This window comes from Strigops habroptila, chromosome 2 (assembly GCF_004027225.2).
Source record: "Strigops habroptila isolate Jane chromosome 2, bStrHab1.2.pri, whole genome shotgun sequence".
NCBI classification, from domain to species: Eukaryota; Metazoa; Chordata; class Aves; order Psittaciformes; family Psittacidae; genus Strigops; species Strigops habroptila.
Window position 1 is genome coordinate 12,713,365 of NC_044278.2, and position 19,643 is coordinate 12,733,007.

The 19,643-nt window shown below is 41.5% G+C and overlaps 1 protein-coding gene across 5 annotated transcripts in view; it reads left to right on the plus strand.

Annotated features, from left to right (window-relative positions):
* The window catches only part of EPHB6 (EPH receptor B6), a 73,261-nt gene that overhangs the window by 46,398 nt on the left and 7,220 nt on the right, over positions 1–19,643 (plus strand). For 4 of the 5 annotated variants that reach the window (XM_030471821.1, XM_030471824.1, XM_030471823.1 and 1 more), the window contains 11 exons: positions 1,619–1,743; positions 2,822–2,984; positions 3,801–3,915; positions 6,563–6,618; positions 6,734–6,853; positions 7,258–7,505; positions 8,416–8,631; positions 9,666–9,815; positions 9,993–10,186; positions 11,263–11,418; positions 12,467–12,571. In XM_030471821.1, coding sequence (XP_030327681.1) covers positions 1,619–1,743; positions 2,822–2,984; positions 3,801–3,915; positions 6,563–6,618; positions 6,734–6,853; positions 7,258–7,505; positions 8,416–8,631; positions 9,666–9,815; positions 9,993–10,186; positions 11,263–11,418; positions 12,467–12,571 — 1,648 coding nt within the window. Of the gene's footprint in view, positions 1–1,618; positions 1,744–2,821; positions 2,985–3,800; positions 3,916–6,562; positions 6,619–6,733; positions 6,854–7,257; positions 7,506–8,415; positions 8,632–9,665; positions 9,816–9,992; positions 10,187–11,262; positions 11,419–12,466; positions 12,971–19,643 lie in introns of those variants that run through there. The other variant, XM_030471822.1, reaches the window with a different exon arrangement.

Consider the following 19,643-nt stretch of genomic DNA (forward strand, 5'->3'; position numbering starts at 1 on the left):
GAAGACTTTTGTGGACAGACAGTGGCAGGCTGAAAGATCCTCTTCTAATTATGCTGACTTTTTTTTCTTGGAAACCTCTTGCTAAGAAGAAACTAATATTCTTTGAGCTTTTGCATGAACCTGGGGAGTGTGTGTGTGTGAGTGGACATACAAAATGCATGGATGTTTTTTGTAGTAGATTGTCATTCTCTAGAAAGCTTCACATGCAAGTGGCTTTAACAACCAGTCATCTCCCTTCGTGCTCTCAGGACATTTTTAAGAAGAAATAAGTACTTCAGGAAAGGGCCTGCTATTGAACATGTACTTTTGTTGTCTTCAGAACATGTGAATGGTGCCTTTAGGAGGATGAAAAAAATGAAAAGCAAAACTACCCCAAATAGAGTTTCAGGTTAGTGAGAAGTAATGTCAATTACACAACTCAAAGTCTTGAGCTGAACAACTTCAGACTTTTAGAATGGCCAATCAAAAAATTTCTAAAATCAGTAGACACAAGTTCTTGCTTGCTTTCTGGTTTAGATGGATGCTTCCAAAGCCCTCTTTTATGTTTGATGTCCAGATCCTTGCTTTCTACATAAAGGAAAGTGGGCATTTTCACACAGTAATTAGTATCTGACTCAAGACTATAAGCGCTTAGTATCGTAATGGAATCAAGTCAAGAGAGCTAACAGCTCCATCTGGGTAGTGTACTGTCTGGGTAGTCTTGTTCACCAAAAGACAGAAACTTAGCAAGCTATTTAAGAACAGACATAAAAGCTATACGTGAAGCTTCCACACATGCACACTTAACAGTGACCTTTAGGTGGTGGTTCCAGGCAGAAGTGCAGGTTAGAAGCCCATTCAGATTGGACTTCTGTGGTTCAGTGGCCCGCAGAGGGACTGAGAGTCTCAAACACAGCAGTAGTTTTGATATCTAGGCAACAGTCCTGACAGGGATTGGCCTGAGACTACCAGGAGGTAGTCTGAACACAAGGCTGTATGTCAGGCTGTGAAAATGAGATAATTTCATTCTCTATGATCTGCAACTGAACTGAGACCACTAAACTGAGGAATGCTTCAAAGCCTGTTCCTTAACACATTATTGTTCTCATCTGCGTCCGTCTTCTGGTTTGCAGCCATGATCTGGTAATGAAAGGCCTCCATTACTCTGATAGCCCAGACTTTTTTCCTGAGGCAAAGAATTATAATCTGGGGGAGAAGCAGAAGAGAGGGAGTGTGCTCTGCTTTTGCTCTGACCACTGTCACATTGTTTGTCCAAGCATGATCCTAGAACAAGGCAGTGGCACTGAACACCTTGTCATCTTGCATTTAAAAATTACAAATTTGAAGATCAGAATAATGTTCCAGCTACAGTCGAGGTAACTTTATCATTCCTGTGCATGACCAGTTGGATGTGGATTTTTTTCATTTCTTTCTGTCCAACTTGTCAGTGACTCTATCTCCCAGTAGAGTAGAATTGTGCCTGTATTTCTTCTGATTATTTCGCAAAGCACTTCATAATGCAAATTAAAGGAAATGGAAGGAAGAACTGACCTAACTTATTAACTCATCATAATGAATATGCAATTATAGTTAACAGGTAAGTGTTTTTGCAATATCTCCTTCCTTTCTTTTATTCCAGTCCCCTCTGCTGTCCCTATGATGCATCAGGTGAGTCGTACTACCAATAGCATCACACTATCATGGCCTCAGCCAGACCAGCCCAATGGGATCATCCTGGATTACCAGCTACGCTACTTTGACAAGGTGAGCAGAAAGTGATGCAGTGCTGATTATTGTATAGCTGTTATGCAAAAGAGAACAGGGAAATCTTTCAGGATGAATAAGGTGGAGAAAAATGCTTCAATTATGAGGGAACAAGCTATAGCAAAAGCAGAAGTTCATAACTTATGCTTCATCTAATATCAGTCCATCTGCATTTCCCAACTCGGAACCGTACAGGGACAATGCAAATGAAAAAAAGAGAAGACATTTGTATCTAAGCTTAAAAGCTGTGGCTAACAGCCTGGAAAGTTTAGCACCAGCTCACACAGGTAACAGTGGAAGGAGCTGAAGTTTCCAAATGTGTATATTGGAATTGGACTCACTCCAACATTCTGTCGTGTTTGTAGAGGGAAGTCCTTTGTTCCCATTTATACCTGGACAGACATCTCTGAGAAATTTTGGAAGGAGGAATGCACTCTGTCATTTACTAAGTGGCGGATATCAGTTACCTGTTTATGTGCTGGAATTATAGGGTGGGAAACACAAAGTTGTTCTCCATTCACATCTTTCATGACTGCTAATCCAACTATTTTGAGGGGAAGAGGTACATAGGGCTGCTCAGACAAGCTTGCGTTCCATATTCTTGGTCTTTCTCATAAATATTCTGGTAGGATTGTGTAGGGCTACTATTTTTCTAGCAGTAAAAGGGCCTGCTATTTGTAGTAAGATGTTTAGCGGCTTCCTGGGTACATTACATGTTGTTTTGCTCTGGGTTCCTCTAGGAGAATAGTTGAGTTTGGAGCTTGCAGGAAGCAAAATATTTTATTGATATTCTTAGCGAGGAACCACAGGACAAGGTAGTTTTGTCTCTTACTCTTGTTTAGGTCAGGACCCAGGATCTTTGGCAGAGCTTTGTCAGAAGCCCAGGCTTAAGGGAATTGAAAGCATCAGTGAGGAACAAGAAGTGTGAGGAAGTCAGGTCTAGAAGAGAAGTTGTGGTTGGGAGGCTCTGTAACAGATTCAAATACTGGAACGACATGGAAACTAGCATTCCTTGATGAGATGAGCGAGCAGGGTGGGCAGAAGTCTCACATTTCGTTTTGATCACTGACATTCACAGGCAGAAGATGAGGATAATTCATTCACCTTGACTAGTGAAACCAACATGGCCACCATATCAAATCTGAGCCCAGGAAAGATATATGCCTTCCAAGTACGAGCTAGAACAGCAGTGGGCTATGGGCCATACAGTGGAAAGATGTATTTCCAGACTTTAATGGGAGGTGAGCGCTACCATCTTGTACTCAGATCTGCTTGTGACTCTTTTGCTTGTGTCGCTGAGTATATTGGCTTATCCTCTGGAGGACTGCTACCTACTCAGCTTGTATTTCTGTATATCGTAATTTGCGTATGCAAATTTGTTCAAAGAAGCTGCATGCTGTCAGAGCATATTGTTTATACTACTACCATATTCCTCGGTCCTAGTCCTTGTTGCCTCTGCGCCTCAGACCAGCAGGACCAGAGTGTGTCAGTAGAACTTTCTTTAGGAGAGTGTTACAGTACATAGCACTATACACTGCTATAGCTTGGTCTTCAGCTGTCACAGGACGTCTTACAGCTGAATGCTCTGTGAAAGTCTTAAAGACAAGTGGGACACAGGACATACACCCAGAAGCTTGCCTTCCAGCAGTATCACCATCCATTCATGCAGAGAGCAACATAATACCTTGTGACACAATTTGGTCTGGATCAAAGGTACTCATGGATGTCATCTACAAGCTGAATTAATAGGGGACAACGGGATCAAAGCCCAGGTGTAGAGCTAGCCTATATGAAGTGACTGGTCAGGTGTCAGTGGACCAGGGGAAGGAAAATTGGATTCAAAGGGAGCACTGGCTTTTTGGAAGGAGGAAGGCAGTCACTGGTGTGACTGAAGGTGTAAAGGGATAACCAAGTAAAGGATTTGTTGAACTGCCAGGACTAGCCTGGGAAGCAAAGGGATGGTGGGGATGGGTGAGACCTAGTTGAGTAGAAGGGAAACTCTAACAGTTCCTGTCCTCTGCATTTGTCTTTGTGTATGCATGTGTCTTCCTTGCTAGGAGAGCGCTCGGAGATGGTCCAAGACCGACTGCCGCTTATCGTGGGCTCAGCACTTGGTGGTCTAGCCTTCTTGGTAATTGCTGCCATTGCCATCCTTGCCATCATCTTCAAGAGGTGAATTCCTTGACCTGCTCATGTGCACTGCAGACAGTGGAACATAACCCCTGCTACATTACCCAGTCCCAAGGGAAACAGCCTCATCTACATTTATCCAGATGTCCTTGAGACGCCATTTTCTAATTAAGGAAAGATGCTGCCCTATTAGTCCTATTTGAGGAGCCTCTCCTTTGGTAAACTGCTCATGTACTTAGCTAATATTTGACTAGTTAGCAATTTGAACATAAGGGAAGCATTTTAAATTTAGTATTCAGAGGGTATTTAAATGCATCGCTTTCAAGAAGGGACTGTAAATTGCATTTTAGGCAAGCAAGCGGAGAAAGAAACATTGTAGTGAAAGAAATACTGGTGGAATAAGTATTTAGATCCACTTTTTAGAAGGTGCGAAATACCCTTTAACCAAGGACCTTTAACCAAGCTTATGTGATGAAATAAAAAATCTGCACAACCCCAATGGTTCCATGGAACACTAAGTCACAAAATACAGGTTGCAGACAGCAAATACCACTTCCCATTTTGGAAAGAAAGAAGGGCAGATAAGTCAACGTAGAGATGATCAGTTATGGAAAAAAAAAAGGATGCCAGAAATTTTAAAGAGAAAAAAAAGTAGGAGGTCACTACTTGTGTAGAGGTACAAAAGCAACCAATGGGGGTTTTGTTGTTTGAAGAAAAGAAAGTCATTACCCACTCCTTGAATTTATTAAGGTTTGAGCTTAATCCCCTAGATTGCCAGTAATGGATTTCTGTATTTTGCTGTACTCTGCCTCTGCACAAGAGGGTCTAACTTTTCTAGCTGACCTAAAAAATGTATGAACTACTTAGCTTGAGAAAGTGACATCTAGTTTTAGTTATTTCTTTTTTGTTCTCTTCCCTTTTCTACATTTGTTTTCTCCTTCTGTGTATATTCTTTTTAAATATTTTTCTTTCAGGAAAGAAAAGAATTCTCCAATGTCGTTATATTTGCACTGCTGCCTCCTTTTGTAGTTTTCAACTGTTAAAAGTACAATTTCTTATTACGGCTGGAAATGTGACATGTGCGCAACTCAATAAAGCATATATTTTTCTAAAGAAAATACCCCACAAACCCAGAATAAATTAATATTACCAAAACTGTACTGGGGAAAGACCTTGATGAGTTTCTGTAAATGTATCTACATAAAAGGAAATACCATAAAAAATAGATTAATTTATACTTGAAGGATCATGTGCAATAATAAACAGTTGTTCAGAAAAAGTGGAGATACCAAATTTCTGTTTTAAATTTGTCGATGAGAAAAGTAGGTTTGGAGATGTAGGAAATGAGGAACACCACATGATATGAGTAGTTCATTAAAAGGTTGCATATATGTAGAGTCAAATGCTATAATTTTACCTTGTTTTTGTCACTTGTTGGCACACAGTTTCCAGGCAATATACAATGTAAAACCACCTATTTTAGCCAATTTCTTTCCAGAACAGAACAGATTTTGAAACAGAACTATTGTTTTTGCAATCTTAGCAGAATTTCAAGAGATAAGCCTGACAAGAATAACACACAGTTACCTGTTAGAATGACAGAATTAGTTATGTTAGAAGAGTAACGGTGTTTCATGATACTCTGTCTTCAAATCCAAACTGAATCAGCAGCTAGAAGGTCTTGTGCTGAAACAACAAAGCGTATGAGTTGACACATAGAAATCCATGCATAGAGCAGGGATACTACAAGATACCACAGGGTTTGATTTACAGTCTGGTCTAATTAAAAATGATTGTAAACTAGCATTTTGGGAAAAAAAAACGAATACTATTGGGAACAAAGGAAGTGATTTGAAAATGAGAATATGTTTAGAGCAAACCAAAAATAGGATGAAACTTATAAAACAACTGGATAATGTGAGAAAAAATGCTTGAATCACACACATACAAGAGGAGACTGAAATCTGAGAAATGCCTCTGCTGAAAAGGACTTACGCTTACTAGAAATTAAATGCATATATGCAATAAATATTGCAGTAATAAAGGCCATATTTGTTTTGATCTGCACATGCAAAATTCACATCATGGAACAGATTTCTGTCCATCTGACTTTGTGTGATTGGTTTTTGGTACCACACTTGCAAAAAGAATAGTCAAAGTAAATGCTGTTAAGAGACCAGGAGGAAAAAATAAAGAATCAGTCTCAGGGGTAAATGTATGCAAATTAAGTACTAAAGTAAATGGCTCTTAGAATGTTTTTGAAGCATCGCAGGAGATGGCTTAGATTAGTATTGAAAAAAATAATTTGGGAGGTTGGACCTAGATGATCTTACGGTCCTTTCCAACCCAAACCATTCTATGATTCTGTAAAATTAAAATGCAAATTTAGTCTGAATAGCAAGAAAACTTCCAGGACAGTAATGTTAAACTGGATTTTTTTTTTTTTTCAGGATAGTGCTGGAAGCCCTACCATTTGTCATATCTAAAGTGGGGATGCAAATAGTGGTGTAATAACTACTACATAGAAAACAAGCATGCTGTGGTTACAAGGAGATGGGCAGGATCTTAACACCCATCTTCTATCCCTAAATTCAAGGATTCTCTGAGTCCTGCATTGAGAAGTCTACCTCAACATTCTGTGAGAGACTCGTGTGTGTGTTTTGACTTTCCTTTCCTTTATGTCCTGCAGTAAAAGGCGAGAGACTCCATACACAGACCGCCTGCAGCAGTATATCAGTGCACGAGGTAAGTGTTCTTGAGCAACATATAACAAGGGACTGTTTCTTTTCAGGACTTGTTAACACCCGTGTCTGTCAGGGTTTGATTCTGGTGATGTTTTGGGCTGTTTCCTCCACTGCAGGACTTGGAGTGAAGTATTACATTGATCCTTCAACCTATGAAGATCCCAATGAAGCTATTCGAGAATTTGCGAAGGAGATTGATGTGTCCTTCATCAAGATTGAGGAGGTCATTGGATCAGGTAGTGTGACAATCTGCAGATTTTGAAGTGCCTTCTTGTTCACCTTGAGACCTGGCATACTACTGGCCTGAAGTGGACCCATGAATCCATGGTACATCAAGTGTCTCACGATAGCTTACTTTCACTTTTACCAAAATGCATTTTAATTACTTACTATTAGATGCTTTCTCCAAACCAAGTTTAAAACATGCTTTGAAGACTCAGAGCTTCTCATTTGAACTCTGAAGGTATAGTCTCCAATCTGAGCCTTTGCCTTAAGAACCTTACCTTAATCCAAACAGTCCTAGTAACCCTATTTCCAAGAAGTGCCTGGAGTATTCCACAGTAGAATGCTTTAGTGCACCTGACTAAAATTCTTTGCTGTATTTCCTTTATTTGAGGTGTGTTTCTTCCCTCCCTGGCAGGAGAGTTTGGAGAAGTGTGCTTTGGGCGCCTAAAGCACCCAGGAAAGCGTGAATACACAGTAGCTATAAAGACCCTAAAGTCAGGTTACACGGATGAACAGCGGCGGGAGTTCCTGAGTGAGGCGAGCATCATGGGGCAGTTTGAGCACCCCAATGTCATCCATCTGGAGGGGGTGGTCACCAAAAGCCGACCAGTCATGATTGTCACAGAGTTCATGGAGAACGGATCACTGGATTCCTTCCTAAGGGTACCACAACCAGAGTCTCCCATGACCGTTACCTCTTCATCTTGCTGTATGCCAGTCTCAGATCTGATAATTTTGCCTGTCCTTCCTCTTCACTTTAACCTCAGTAACCCTCTTCAGGTGCAATAGAAATAATAGCAAATTACCAGAGTAAGTGCTTTTGTGCCAACATGGTGAAAATATCCCAAAAGATCAGCTGTCATATAAAAGTTCCTCATTATTTCAGACTTCTCCAGCTCAAATGATGAATGGTAAACAGTACTAAAGTGTTTCTCTTTGTACACAGTCTTCTGGTTCCTTACGTGCATGCTCCAAAGTTTACCTTTCTAATAATGTTTTTCAAACTTCATTCTACTGAATGTTTTAAAGTTTCAACATTGTAATGAAGTAATGAAACTTCTGATTATTTTTGGACTCAGAGTTTCTGGTACTTTTTCAGTAATGTAAAGTAAATACAGACATTTTTGTAGTATAGAAGCTTCACTTCTTTTTTTCACTGACTCATATGGTAATTCAACCACAAATGCTTTAGTAGGTACATTTTGAAGAGCGCATGAAGCCATTGTAAGGATCTTAAAGCAGTAAGAGCAGATTTGTCTGCTCCCATTCATTTAGCCATCTTAGTAGTTAGTTAATGAGACCAGGTGTAGAATGGTAAAGGAGGATATGGCCATAAGATGAGATTTGTCTTCAGAAAAAAGATCACCAGTGCCTGACTTCATTTGAGGTTCCTTGCTTTGAGCCCACCCTCCATTCTTACTTGCTGTCCCTGAACCTTCACATTTTGGCTAAACTTAAGATGCATGTTCACTGAGTTCATAAATCTACCCTGTTACCTTGCTGTTTGTAAGTCTTCCCTGTTAGCTTTATGCTCTGTGGTCATAAAAGCCTGTGTTTGCTTCCTCACTTGCAGCAGAAGGAGGGACAGTTCAGTGTGTTACAGCTGGTGGGAATGCTACGGGGGATTGCAGCTGGCATGCGCTACCTTTCAGACATGAACTATGTGCATCGTGACCTGGCAGCACGTAACATCTTAGTCAACAGTAACCTTGTGTGCAAGGTGTCAGACTTTGGTTTGTCCCGCTTCCTGGAGGATGATGCTTCAAATCCCACCTATACTGGAGCTCTGGTGAGTTACCACTATGCAGTGAGTTACTGCAGTGCTTCTGGGTATATTTTTTGTCCTATATTCCTCCTTGATTTGGGTATCCTTTTTTAGCCCATCTTGAGACCATAAAGACCAGTGGGGTAGAGCCCAGTAAAAAACAAAAATAACTGAATATCTGATCCACTCTGCCATGTGAAATAGTCTCGGTGCATTTCTTTGTGGAATGATGGTGAATAGGACAAACCTCATAACCAGATGTAGGTGTTATCTTTCCTCTTCCAAAGCTTCTTAAAGAAAGTATAAAGGACTGAAGGAGAGATTGAAGTCCTGTACTACCACCCTTTGAGGAAAGAGTTATTTTTTTTCCTTCAGAAAAGATATCTGGCATAAGTACATTTATGGGCTTACAATCAACCATCAGGTGAACTTATTGCCTATGGAGTTCTAACACCTGCTATACATACTACAAAAGCAGTAAGAGTATAACAGGCATGTTAAAACTACCATTTGATATGCAGAGGATGAACAATAATTCAGTCACTGAAAAGTGAAACAAGTTTTAGATGTATGCGTTTTGAAGAACCAACACCTGAATGATACTTTGTCTGGCAGGCCATACCTGCAGTCAGAGAGGTCAAGATGGAAAAAGGAAGGAGTTAATGTTAGCCACTGAGTGTATCTGTCCTCAGTGTTGCAGGTTGGGATTGGTTAAATGGCTTTAGATTTCCAAATGATTGTGACTTTCATGAGGATTTTATTATCTGCCACCTCTCAAATGCTGCAAAGAAGAGCTATAAAAGTTTAAAACTACTACACCATGGGATTTGTAGCAGCAAGGAGGCATGACTCTTTTTTCATCTATTTGTCCATAGGACAAGGTGGAAACCTTGAACATCGTTTGAATTTAAACCAACAATGTCTGCAAGACAGCACCAACTGGACTGGCACCCCATACTCAGACTTGTACTACTGGCATCTGATCAGTTCAGTGATGTCATTGTAACAAATAGTCCTTATCTCACTAACATTCTGGTTGCTCTCTGACTGCTTTCTAGGGCTGCAAAATCCCCATCCGTTGGACTGCTCCTGAAGCTGTCCAGTATCGAAAGTTCACCTCCTCCAGTGATGTCTGGAGCTATGGCATTGTCATGTGGGAGGTGATGTCGTATGGTGAGAGGCCTTACTGGGACATGTCCAATCAGGATGTAAGTTTGAGAAGTGGTGAGAATATGCATCTGCCTCTCTGTCCTGTACCAATTCAAGTAGAAGAATATCATACACCACCAAGTGATTGAAGCTTCTTTATCTTTTGTTTTCCCAGCTCTGTTCTTTTCTGTTTGTTTTTTTCTTGTTTTCCCAGCTTTGTTCTTCTTTTCCTGCAGGTAATTAATGCCATTGACCAGGACTATCGCCTGCCACCACCCCCAGACTGCCCAACGATTTTACACCTGCTGATGCTTGACTGCTGGCAGAAGGAGCGGGTCCAGAGACCCAAATTTGAGCAACTAGTCAGTGCCCTAGATAAAATGATCCGCAAACCATCTGTCCTCAAAGCTACCGGCACTGGAAGCAGCAGGTGAGATGAGAATTTAATGCAAAAATAAAAGGGCTTGTCTCTCAACAGGCCTGGCTCGGGGTGGGTGATGAGGAGTTGTGAGTGCCGAATGTGAGGAGAGATGAATCTCTTGGTGAGGTGCACTGAGGATGAATGATTGAGGGATTTCAGGGAATAGGGGGACATACCTGAGTACAGCTACACAAGATATTCTGTGATCACACAACACTGTGTGATCACAAGAGGTGATGAAGGAAGATAAGACCTTAGCTTATAGAGGGAATTCTGTAGATAGGACTAATTAGAACTACAGATTCCATCCCATATTTTCCCAACTGCATTTTGCAGACCGATGGAACCAGAGGCAAGAGGTCAGCAAAGGAGAAGTCTCTGGGGAGGTAAATTGTGCCAAGATTAGATGGCTGTTGGGCTGATGATGGAATTACATCCTGCTGGCCTGGAGGGTTTTTCCCCATTATTATAAATGTTTTCTCAGTAGAGACAAGCTGGGGGAGGAGAAAAGTGCCTAGTGATGCCCAATTTGCCAAAAACAGCACATAAAGAGACTTATAGCCTTGGGGCAATTCAGGTGATGGGGAAAAAAGCAAATGCTGCATATAAACAGTCCTTTCTTTGGCCTTTTACTGCTATGCTTTTATCAGATAGGTGTTGGAGCTGAAACAACACACTTATTGTCTCATAGGTTACTTCCTGATCCAAGGAGTACATCTAGGAGAGGGGGAGTTAGTCACAAAGGTTAAAAGGTAAAAGGTCTCATCTCTGCCTCAGAAACATCTTCACTGTGACTCTTTGTCCAGCTAACAGGTCTAGACCCAGAAAGTGTGGAAAGATCTGGGGCAACAAGAAGAGGATGTGCCTGAGAGAGTATAAAATGGGAAGAAAGGATCAGTTTCTTGGGTTGGCCAAAAAGGGTCATCAGGATGGGACTTTAGAATCAGGTCACGAAAAACAAATACTAGCATTCTCCATTCTGTGCTCTTCAGAAGTTGCATTCTCTCCCTCTCGTAACTCTTACCTTACTGGTGTTGTCAGCTGGTGTTGACAGCTTGGGTTTTTAGAACCTGCCTCTTTTGCAGACCATCTCAGCCTCTCCTGAGCAACAGTCCTCCAGATTTCCCTTCACTCAGCAACACCCATGAGTGGTTGGATGCTATCAAGATGGGCCGTTACAAGGAGAATTTTGACCAGGCTGGTCTGATTACATTTGATGTTATATCACGCATGACTCTGGAGTAAGTATTGAAGCAGAGAGCAGACAGTGAGTTTTCCATACAGAAAATGAAAGCAGTCTGAGAAATATTTCGTAAGGGCTATATGGGGAATACATACAAGTGAAAAAGAAGAGAGAAACCAGAGTAAAGTAGCTGCTGTTTTTTACATCTATCTTATTAGAGCCTCTGGACAACCTCCATGCCACTGTACATCTGCAGTCTGTTTCTGTAAGCACTAATACTGATCCCATGCACACTACAAAACTTATTGTCAGTGTTGCAGAGAGACTGTTACACCAGAATGTTCATGACAACTGCCAGAGGTAATAATAACCCCTTTTAAGGAGATGTGTAGAACCAGCTATAACATATACTAGGTTAAAGTGTTCTGTAGAAGACAGGAGCCAGGAAAGGGAACATTCTTAGAACCATAGAATGGTCTGGGTTGAAAGGGACCTTTAAAGATCATCTAGTCCAACTCCTGTGCCATGAGCAGGGTCATCTTTCAGTAGATCAGGTTGTTCAAAGGCCCATCCAAGCTGACTTTGAATGCTTCCAGTGATGGGGCATCCACAGTTTCGCCTGGCAACCTGTTCCAGAGTCTCACCACCCTTCCTTATATCCAATCTAAACCTATTCTCTTTCAGTTTAAAACTGTTTCCACTTGTCCTGTCACTACAGGCCCTGGTAAAAAGTCTCCATCTTACCTGTAAACCCCCTTTACATATTGAAAGGCCACAAGAAGGTCTCCCTGGAGGCTTCTCTTCTCCAGGCTGAATGACCCCAGCTCTCAGCCTCTCTCCATAGGAGAGGTATTCCAGCTCTCTGATCATTTTCATGGCCTACTTCCCCTGCTGCTTTTTGTATCATAACCTACCAAGTGCTGCCAACACCCTGTGCACCCACACAAGTTTGCCAGAAAAAAGCAGAGGCCTTGTCAGCTGTTTCTCAAAGATATACACGCACATATATCTATACACACTGATTGGGATCTACAGGGAAATGGACTGGGACTGTTCGGAACAAGAAGCCCGTTTTAACACCTTCCACATCCTCTATTCTCTTGCAGAGATATCCAGCGTATTGGCATCACCCTCATTGGTCACCAGAAGAAGATTCTAAACAGCATCCAGCTCATGCGAGTCCATTTGAACCAGCTTGAACCAGTTGAAGTGTGAGGTTTACACCATCCTTACTCCACTAGTGTCAAGCTCTGAAAAGGTTCTGGGGGAATTCAGAGGGGATTTTCACTGTAAGAAAAAGAGTTGTCAGTATGCTACTTGAAGACTTAATGCACCCAGAGTGCAGGCTACATGTCCTGTTCCATGAACAAAAACAAAGCCTTACCATGATTTGAAAGCAGAGCTAAATAACTGTGGCCTTCAAATGTGGCTGGGAATGGGTTGGGGGGAAAAGGGGGGGAAGTTACAATAACCATGCCTCTTTTCTGCCAACAAAAGCTATCAGACAACTTTACAAAGCCATCAGCAGGCTTTATCTCTGGCTGGGAGCCCAGCAAGGCTACAAAGACATAATAAAGGCAACAAAATGTTACCATTTTTTTTCAAAATTCTATGGTATCTCATGTGCAATTCTTGAGTCTGCTCCATGATCCAGGAGGGAAACTTGCTAATCCTTTGGGCTGATGCAAGAAACAGCAAGTCCTTGGTGGTACACAACTCTATTTATGAGACTGCAACAGAATGGAACAGTAAGGATTCCTGGAATCCATCCTGCTGGATCTGCAAGTGGAGAGGGAAACAAGTAGGTTGTAGTCCTCACAAGCCCATTCTTGAGAAGAAAAGCATAAGTTGTGATATTCTGAAATCCTGAGCACCCAGAGTTTGGGTTTTCTTTCTCCTCTGACCTCCTCACAAACATTGAAGAGCATGACAAAAAAAAAAATCTGAAGCGCTTTGCTGTTGAAAAATGCTTGCTCTTTTTCTCACCCTAACCAGCTACATCAGTGAGCACAGCGGGTCAAGTATTGTTTCTGAAGAAACTTCCGACCTGCAGTAAACTTGAAATAGCAAGAGAGGTGAAACTCTTTCACAAGTTCTTGTGAAGAGTGATCAGGGAAAGGTTCCAGTCTTACAAGTCACTTCAGCCCTTAAAAAATGATTAACAATGTCCTTGAGATCAGCTGTGTTGTCTGGTAAAAGTGCATGAGAATGATCTGAAGAACAGAGCTTCTCTCTCCCTTCAGACAGACTAGTATCTGCTTCAGGAAAGGTCTGCTTTTAGGAGGAGCAGAGAACTGTATCTCTCTAACTATCCCTATGCAGGTGTATAAAAACGTGAAGCTGAGTTTGAGAGGAAAACTCGTACACTACACACTTGTCCACTTCACCAACACATAGGAAATGGAAATGTCCACTTCCACCTCTTGTTCACCTCACTGACATGTAGATAGGGAAATGGAAATGGCTTTGCTAAGCAAGACCCCAGTGAAGGCTATATAAAAAGTTGCTTTCTTTGTATCTAGAGAGAAATAACCCTGGTTGTTCTATGTCCATCTGTTGGCTCACTGGGAATTAGTTGTGAACTTACTGTAGTTTTTCAGCTGTCAAGGATAGAATAGCGCAAGTTCTGCAGATACTACTCCTATATGGATTTAAGGATTCCCCCATCTTACCCAGCAATTGAAGACTGAGAAGAGTCCTGTAATATGATAGGAGCTGCTCCAGAATAGTTGCAATAGTATAGCCAACACAGTTCAGACTCTTTGTTACACCATTAGAGCAATGTTGTTAATTTTTTGTTTAGGGAGACTGCTCAGTCCAGAGTGAGTTCACCCTAGAAAATTTGAGTCTGTTGCCTTTTGAAGGGTTTCTACAAACTTGAAATCCTCACAAATCCAGTTACATGTATCCGGACTGGCTGTCAGTTCCACCTACAGTATCTGAGACTGAACAAATGTTGCTCTCTTCAGAAAAGCATATTGAGCACAAGATGCTGAGGGGAATCTGTGGTCTCTAGTGCCTTCCGTATGTATTCGCTAGAAGACAACAAGGCATGTATGTGTATTCATATATGAGCATATCCTAGAAGTTCTGTGTGCCATCTGCGGAAACATGGCAAGCTATGTTTTCTATGCCCTGGGTGGTTAAGATTCCTGGAGAAATTAGGTATCTAGCTAAAATCCTATGGCCTCTTTTCAGCCTAATGGAAACTTGTATGCAGAAAATACATTCTCTCTCTTCATGCAGTGGCAGACAAAATGGCAGCCTTGTCTGAATCTCATACCAATGACAATGAGGTTTGATAGCCCCCTATGTGGAGCTGCAGTGAAGTGGTGGTAGTCCAGGGAGTAGGGCATTTACTTTAGCCTGTGATGAAGTCTATGGCAAAGTTGTTTTCACAGTCAGAGGAAAGGAATTTACTTGCTATACCAGGGCATGCGTTTAGTGATCGGGCATCATAGATCTCTTCCTCCTCCTGTTGTAAGGCACTATGATAGTTCCAAGGGGTCAAGGGTCAAGATATCCTGGCTGTGGCCAGAACTGCACAGGGACAAGCTTGGGGTCATAGATGGAGTGGAAAAGAGTAACTGTTTTCTGTAAGAAGTCTCTCCATTCATTTTGTTCTCAAGCACTTCCCTGTTCTCAGAATAGTTATTTCATAATTTGGGATGCAAAGGTTCTCAAGTCATGATGCATCTTGTGGTTTTTGTCATTATGTCAGTCCTCAACTCTGCAAGCATGGAGGAAGGGCAGTCATGGCAAAAGCATTAGAAATACTCTGATCTCACTTTCCTCAGTCATGTGAAAGCAGAAATCCTATATTCTGTTTCCACAGACATCATCTGGGATGTCCTGGAGTATATGAGCATCCTCAACATGTAGGGATGAGAATCAGGAGGGAAAGGAATGAGGCTCATCTAGGCACCTGATATCTGTCTTTCACCAGAAAAGTGAGAAATAAAGCAAAGAAGTCTTAAAAACCCAAATTCTTTTGCCAGAGAAGCAATAGGAGATTAATGAGTTATTGCCCATGTTTACACTGTATGCTATCTATAATATGAAGTGCATAAGAAGACTGAGTAAATTAAATGCAGAGGTATCAGTGTGCATTCATGATTTTTAGTTAACGTCTATGCAATTTTCATTACATTTTGGTAACTTTTATACATACCTACTACTGTCCATGCATTTGGACAGCTGTAATGTATATTGATCATTTATAAACAATTCTGTTGCTGAGAAGAGACTTTAGTCCTCTTTGAACCATATTGACTCTGCAAGTGAACAGGAGATTGAAAATAAAAAAATCAAATTTGTTTAGAGAAATCAGCTAGTTTGACAGATAGAAGGCACTATGTGAAATGAGCTATTTAAAATAGATCTGTTAGTGTTGCTCTGATAAAAAGGACAGTAATCATAATGTATCCTAATGTTGGAGTTGCGAAACTGTTGCTATTATCTCTGCACACTCATAACAAGAACAAACTAATGACAATAATAACAATGATAATGATAAACAAATGTGGTTTTCCCCATTGAAGAGAACTACAGTAAAAATAGCAGCAGTCCAGTAGCTGGGTTGCTTGTGATTTGTACTAAGCAATGAAGGTGAAATACTGTTGCAAACTGAAAGAGCAGTCTATCAAACCTACCGATTAGGAAACTAAATCTCAGCTATAGGACATACTTAGAATCATGTGAACAGCTGCTTAACTGCATGCACACAGAACTTATTGAGGATGTAGTATTTATTGTTAGGACTGCTAGACTGTTTTATTCAAATTTAGGACACTTTTTTAGACCACTGCAGGAAATAGTACTAAGTTATTAAGCTAACACTGAAGATCTTAGATTGAGTAGCTTCATGCAAATATACATCATAAAATCAATGAACTGTTCTTGAGACTTCTCTTATCTAGTCAGTCAGAATGCAGCACAATTGGCAATCTGAACTGGAAGTTCAGCTTTCAGTACCACAGACCTGGTTGTGGTCCCTTTTTTTATGGCTGTGAGATGGTGTCTTCCCTTCAGAAAGGAATTTGCTATGCTTTTTGTGTGAGAGCAACAATATCTGTCAAACAATGTGAGGTAAAATTTTTGTGCCATGATACCTCGGTATCATCCCGAGACACTTAGGTAGGCTTAGGTAGGACATAGGAATTGTTTAAAGGAGTGCAATTCAGGAGCGGGAGTGAATGGAAAAGAATACTCAAGATTCAGTGTGAAGACACATTTTCTAGCAGTGACAGTTTGTGGGGCTGTGACTATGCTGATATATTTAATTAGGACCCCTATAAGCTGCAGTCCTCACTTCATGCTGTATGTTTCTGTCTTTTATACGTCATGTAGATAATAATTCTCTTCTTGGGGTATGGAAGTGGGACCTAATGTAAGGTTTTTAAAGCTCTGATTCTATCTTTTCTCCTGGTTCTTGACCAGCATCAGATTCCAGAACTTCAGATACCAACAATCCCATCCTGCATTATGTAGTTTGTTTTACTGGCTCTGACTTCTTGGAACAGGGTAGTCCTGATAAGTTTACACCTGTGAATTTACTGCGCTTAATCATGTATTTTAACAGAATTTACCTGAGGTACCATCCGTTTCCTAGACCATATTTCTAGCCACAGATGTCAGAGCGAAGACAGAGGCTGCATGGAAGCTTCCTCTCCAGTATTTCAACTAGAGAGGAGGGAAAAGAAGAGGAAAAATAATCAAGACTCTTATCATGGCCTTGGCCAGCATAATCTGATTATCCCTGTAAAGTACAACATCAGATTTTAGCCCAAACAATAGGACAAGACAGCCCCATCTCCTATGTATGTCTATGTCTACGTTTATTTACTTGTGATGACTTCAGCTAGCTCTTCTTATGGTCTTCAAGGCTCCCAAGTTCAGCATCCTATTACATACTGATGGGCCAATATTCTGTTCTCACCTCCTGAGTTTTCGGAGCAGGTTAGAATGAAAAGTATGATGGCTACATCATGCAGACATTGTCTCTCATTCACTACCTGTCCATTTCCTCCTTACACTTTAGTTTGAGCAGGAGGTTATTACTAAGCCACGCTGGCCTCCTGCCCTTCTTTCCTGATTTCTTACACATGGGAATCCAGAACTCTTGTGCTTTAAGAAAAATGTGCTTAAATATCTTCCAGCTCCATTCAGCTCCTTTATCCCTGAGGGCAGTTTCCCAGGGGGTCGCATCCATTAATTCCTTAAACAACTGCAAGTTTACTGTCCTAAAATTCAGGGTTCTGACTCTGCTCTTCACTTGGCCTATATCCCTCAAGACTCTGAATTCCGGCAGGAATGCTTCCTGCTAGTCTCCTTTGCCTTGTTTATGTGACGTCCTGTGGACTGAACATATTTATCTATTCTTGCATTGTTAGTGGACTGGATGTGACTTCTTTCACATTACCCAAGGAGCAATATAAACACTTCCTATCATCTAGTTTTTCCCCTTAGAATGAATTCCTAATTAAAGGAAAAATATTCCTTAAGTGGTTTCCGGGTAGCAACCTTTGACTCTGTGGCCACTCTGTTGAAAGGCCTGAGTTGCAGTCGTAGCCTATGTTTATGTATGGAATAATTCTAGAACTGCTAGGCTGTGTAGCTCTCCCTGACACATTTATTAGTTTTTCTCTCACAGCCAAAGGAATTCCTTAACTTACCTTCTGGATCATGATGGATCATGAGCATCTGGAAGCCTCATGCAAACTACATGACACTGTACCATCCTAGCACCAGGGCAAAGGACATGGGCGCCACCTCACCAGTTGTACTGGTGATATGCATCACCATGGTTACCAGAATCATGCAAGCATATGTGATGCTGCAAAGGAAGAAAAAGAAAAAATACGGAGTTAGAATCATACCTTCTCCTGCATCACATAGGAGATACTAACCCTAGCCCATCAGGTACTTTCTATTAATGGTCCTTGACACCATTCGCTCTCCATCTATAAAGTGGAAATGTTGTTACATACGTTCCAGAAACAAAATCTCTCTGAAATCTGGAAAAGTAGGACCTTACCTGATGATGTGGAAAGGCCCTCCCAAAATGGTTTGTCCAAACTTTTTAGTTGCTCCAGCTCTGAAGACATCTGGAATTTAAGAGGTATGCACTGTTTAGATTTGTATTCAATCTAATTATTGAGTAGATTCGCATTTGTCAGCTTGCAAAGCGAGGAAATACTATAAACTGTTCTCACTTACCTCAAGATCAATATTATTATAGCCCCTGACACAGGGACCAGTTTCCCCACCAGCCAGAGGTTATCCTTGGGAGCCACAGAAGCTTCCTGAAAGAGATCTCACTATGTTAGAAACTGACAAAGGTATGACCATGAGGTTCCGTGTAAGCAGGTCCAGTGGTAACCAGAACAAACAAATCCTCCTCATGGTATAGCTTCTGTCATAATTCTCTGTGTTATTATGAAACTGTGTAGCCTAGAGAACTGAGCATAACTTAGTGTAAGGAAAACTGATTTAGGTCTCAACTGCAAACAGAAGGTGGCTCCACCTCACATCAGGCTCACAATTGTAGACAGCTGAGTGGAGGATGATTTTCAGAGGTTCGGGGCATTTGAATTGCCAAAGAGTTCACCTGGAATCACACCTCAGCAAGTTTGCCGATAACACCAAGGTGTTTGGTGCGGTTGACATGGTGGAGGGATGAGATCCAAGCCTCACTTTGACATGCTTGAGAGGTGGGCCAGTGCCAACCTCATGAAGTTCAACAAGTGCGAAGTCCTGCACCTGAGTTGAGGCAATCACAAGCACAAATACAGGCTGGGGGAGACTGGATTGAGAGCAGCTCTGAGAAGAAAGACTTGAGGGTGTTGGTTGAAAAGAGGCTCAGCATGAGCCAGCTTCAGTGTGCACTTGTAGCTCAGAAAGCCAAATGTATGCTGTGTTGCATCAAAAGGAGCATGACCAGCAGGTCAAAGGAGGTGATCCTGCCCTTCTACGCTGGTGAAGCCCCACCTGGAGTACCGTGCTCAGCTCTGGGGCCCCGAACACAAGAGGATGTGGCCCTGTTGGAGTGAACCCAGAGAAGGCCGCGGAAGTGACCAGGGGGCTGGAGCACTTCTCCTATGGAGACAGGCTGAGAGAGCTGGGGTTGTTCAGCCTGGAGAAGAAAAGGCTCCGGGGAGACCTTATTGCAGCCTTTCAATACCTAAAGGGGCCTTTAAGAAATCTAGGCAGGAGCTTTTTAGAAGGGCATGCAGGAATAGGACAAGGGGGAGATTTATATTAGACATTAGGAATAAATTCTTT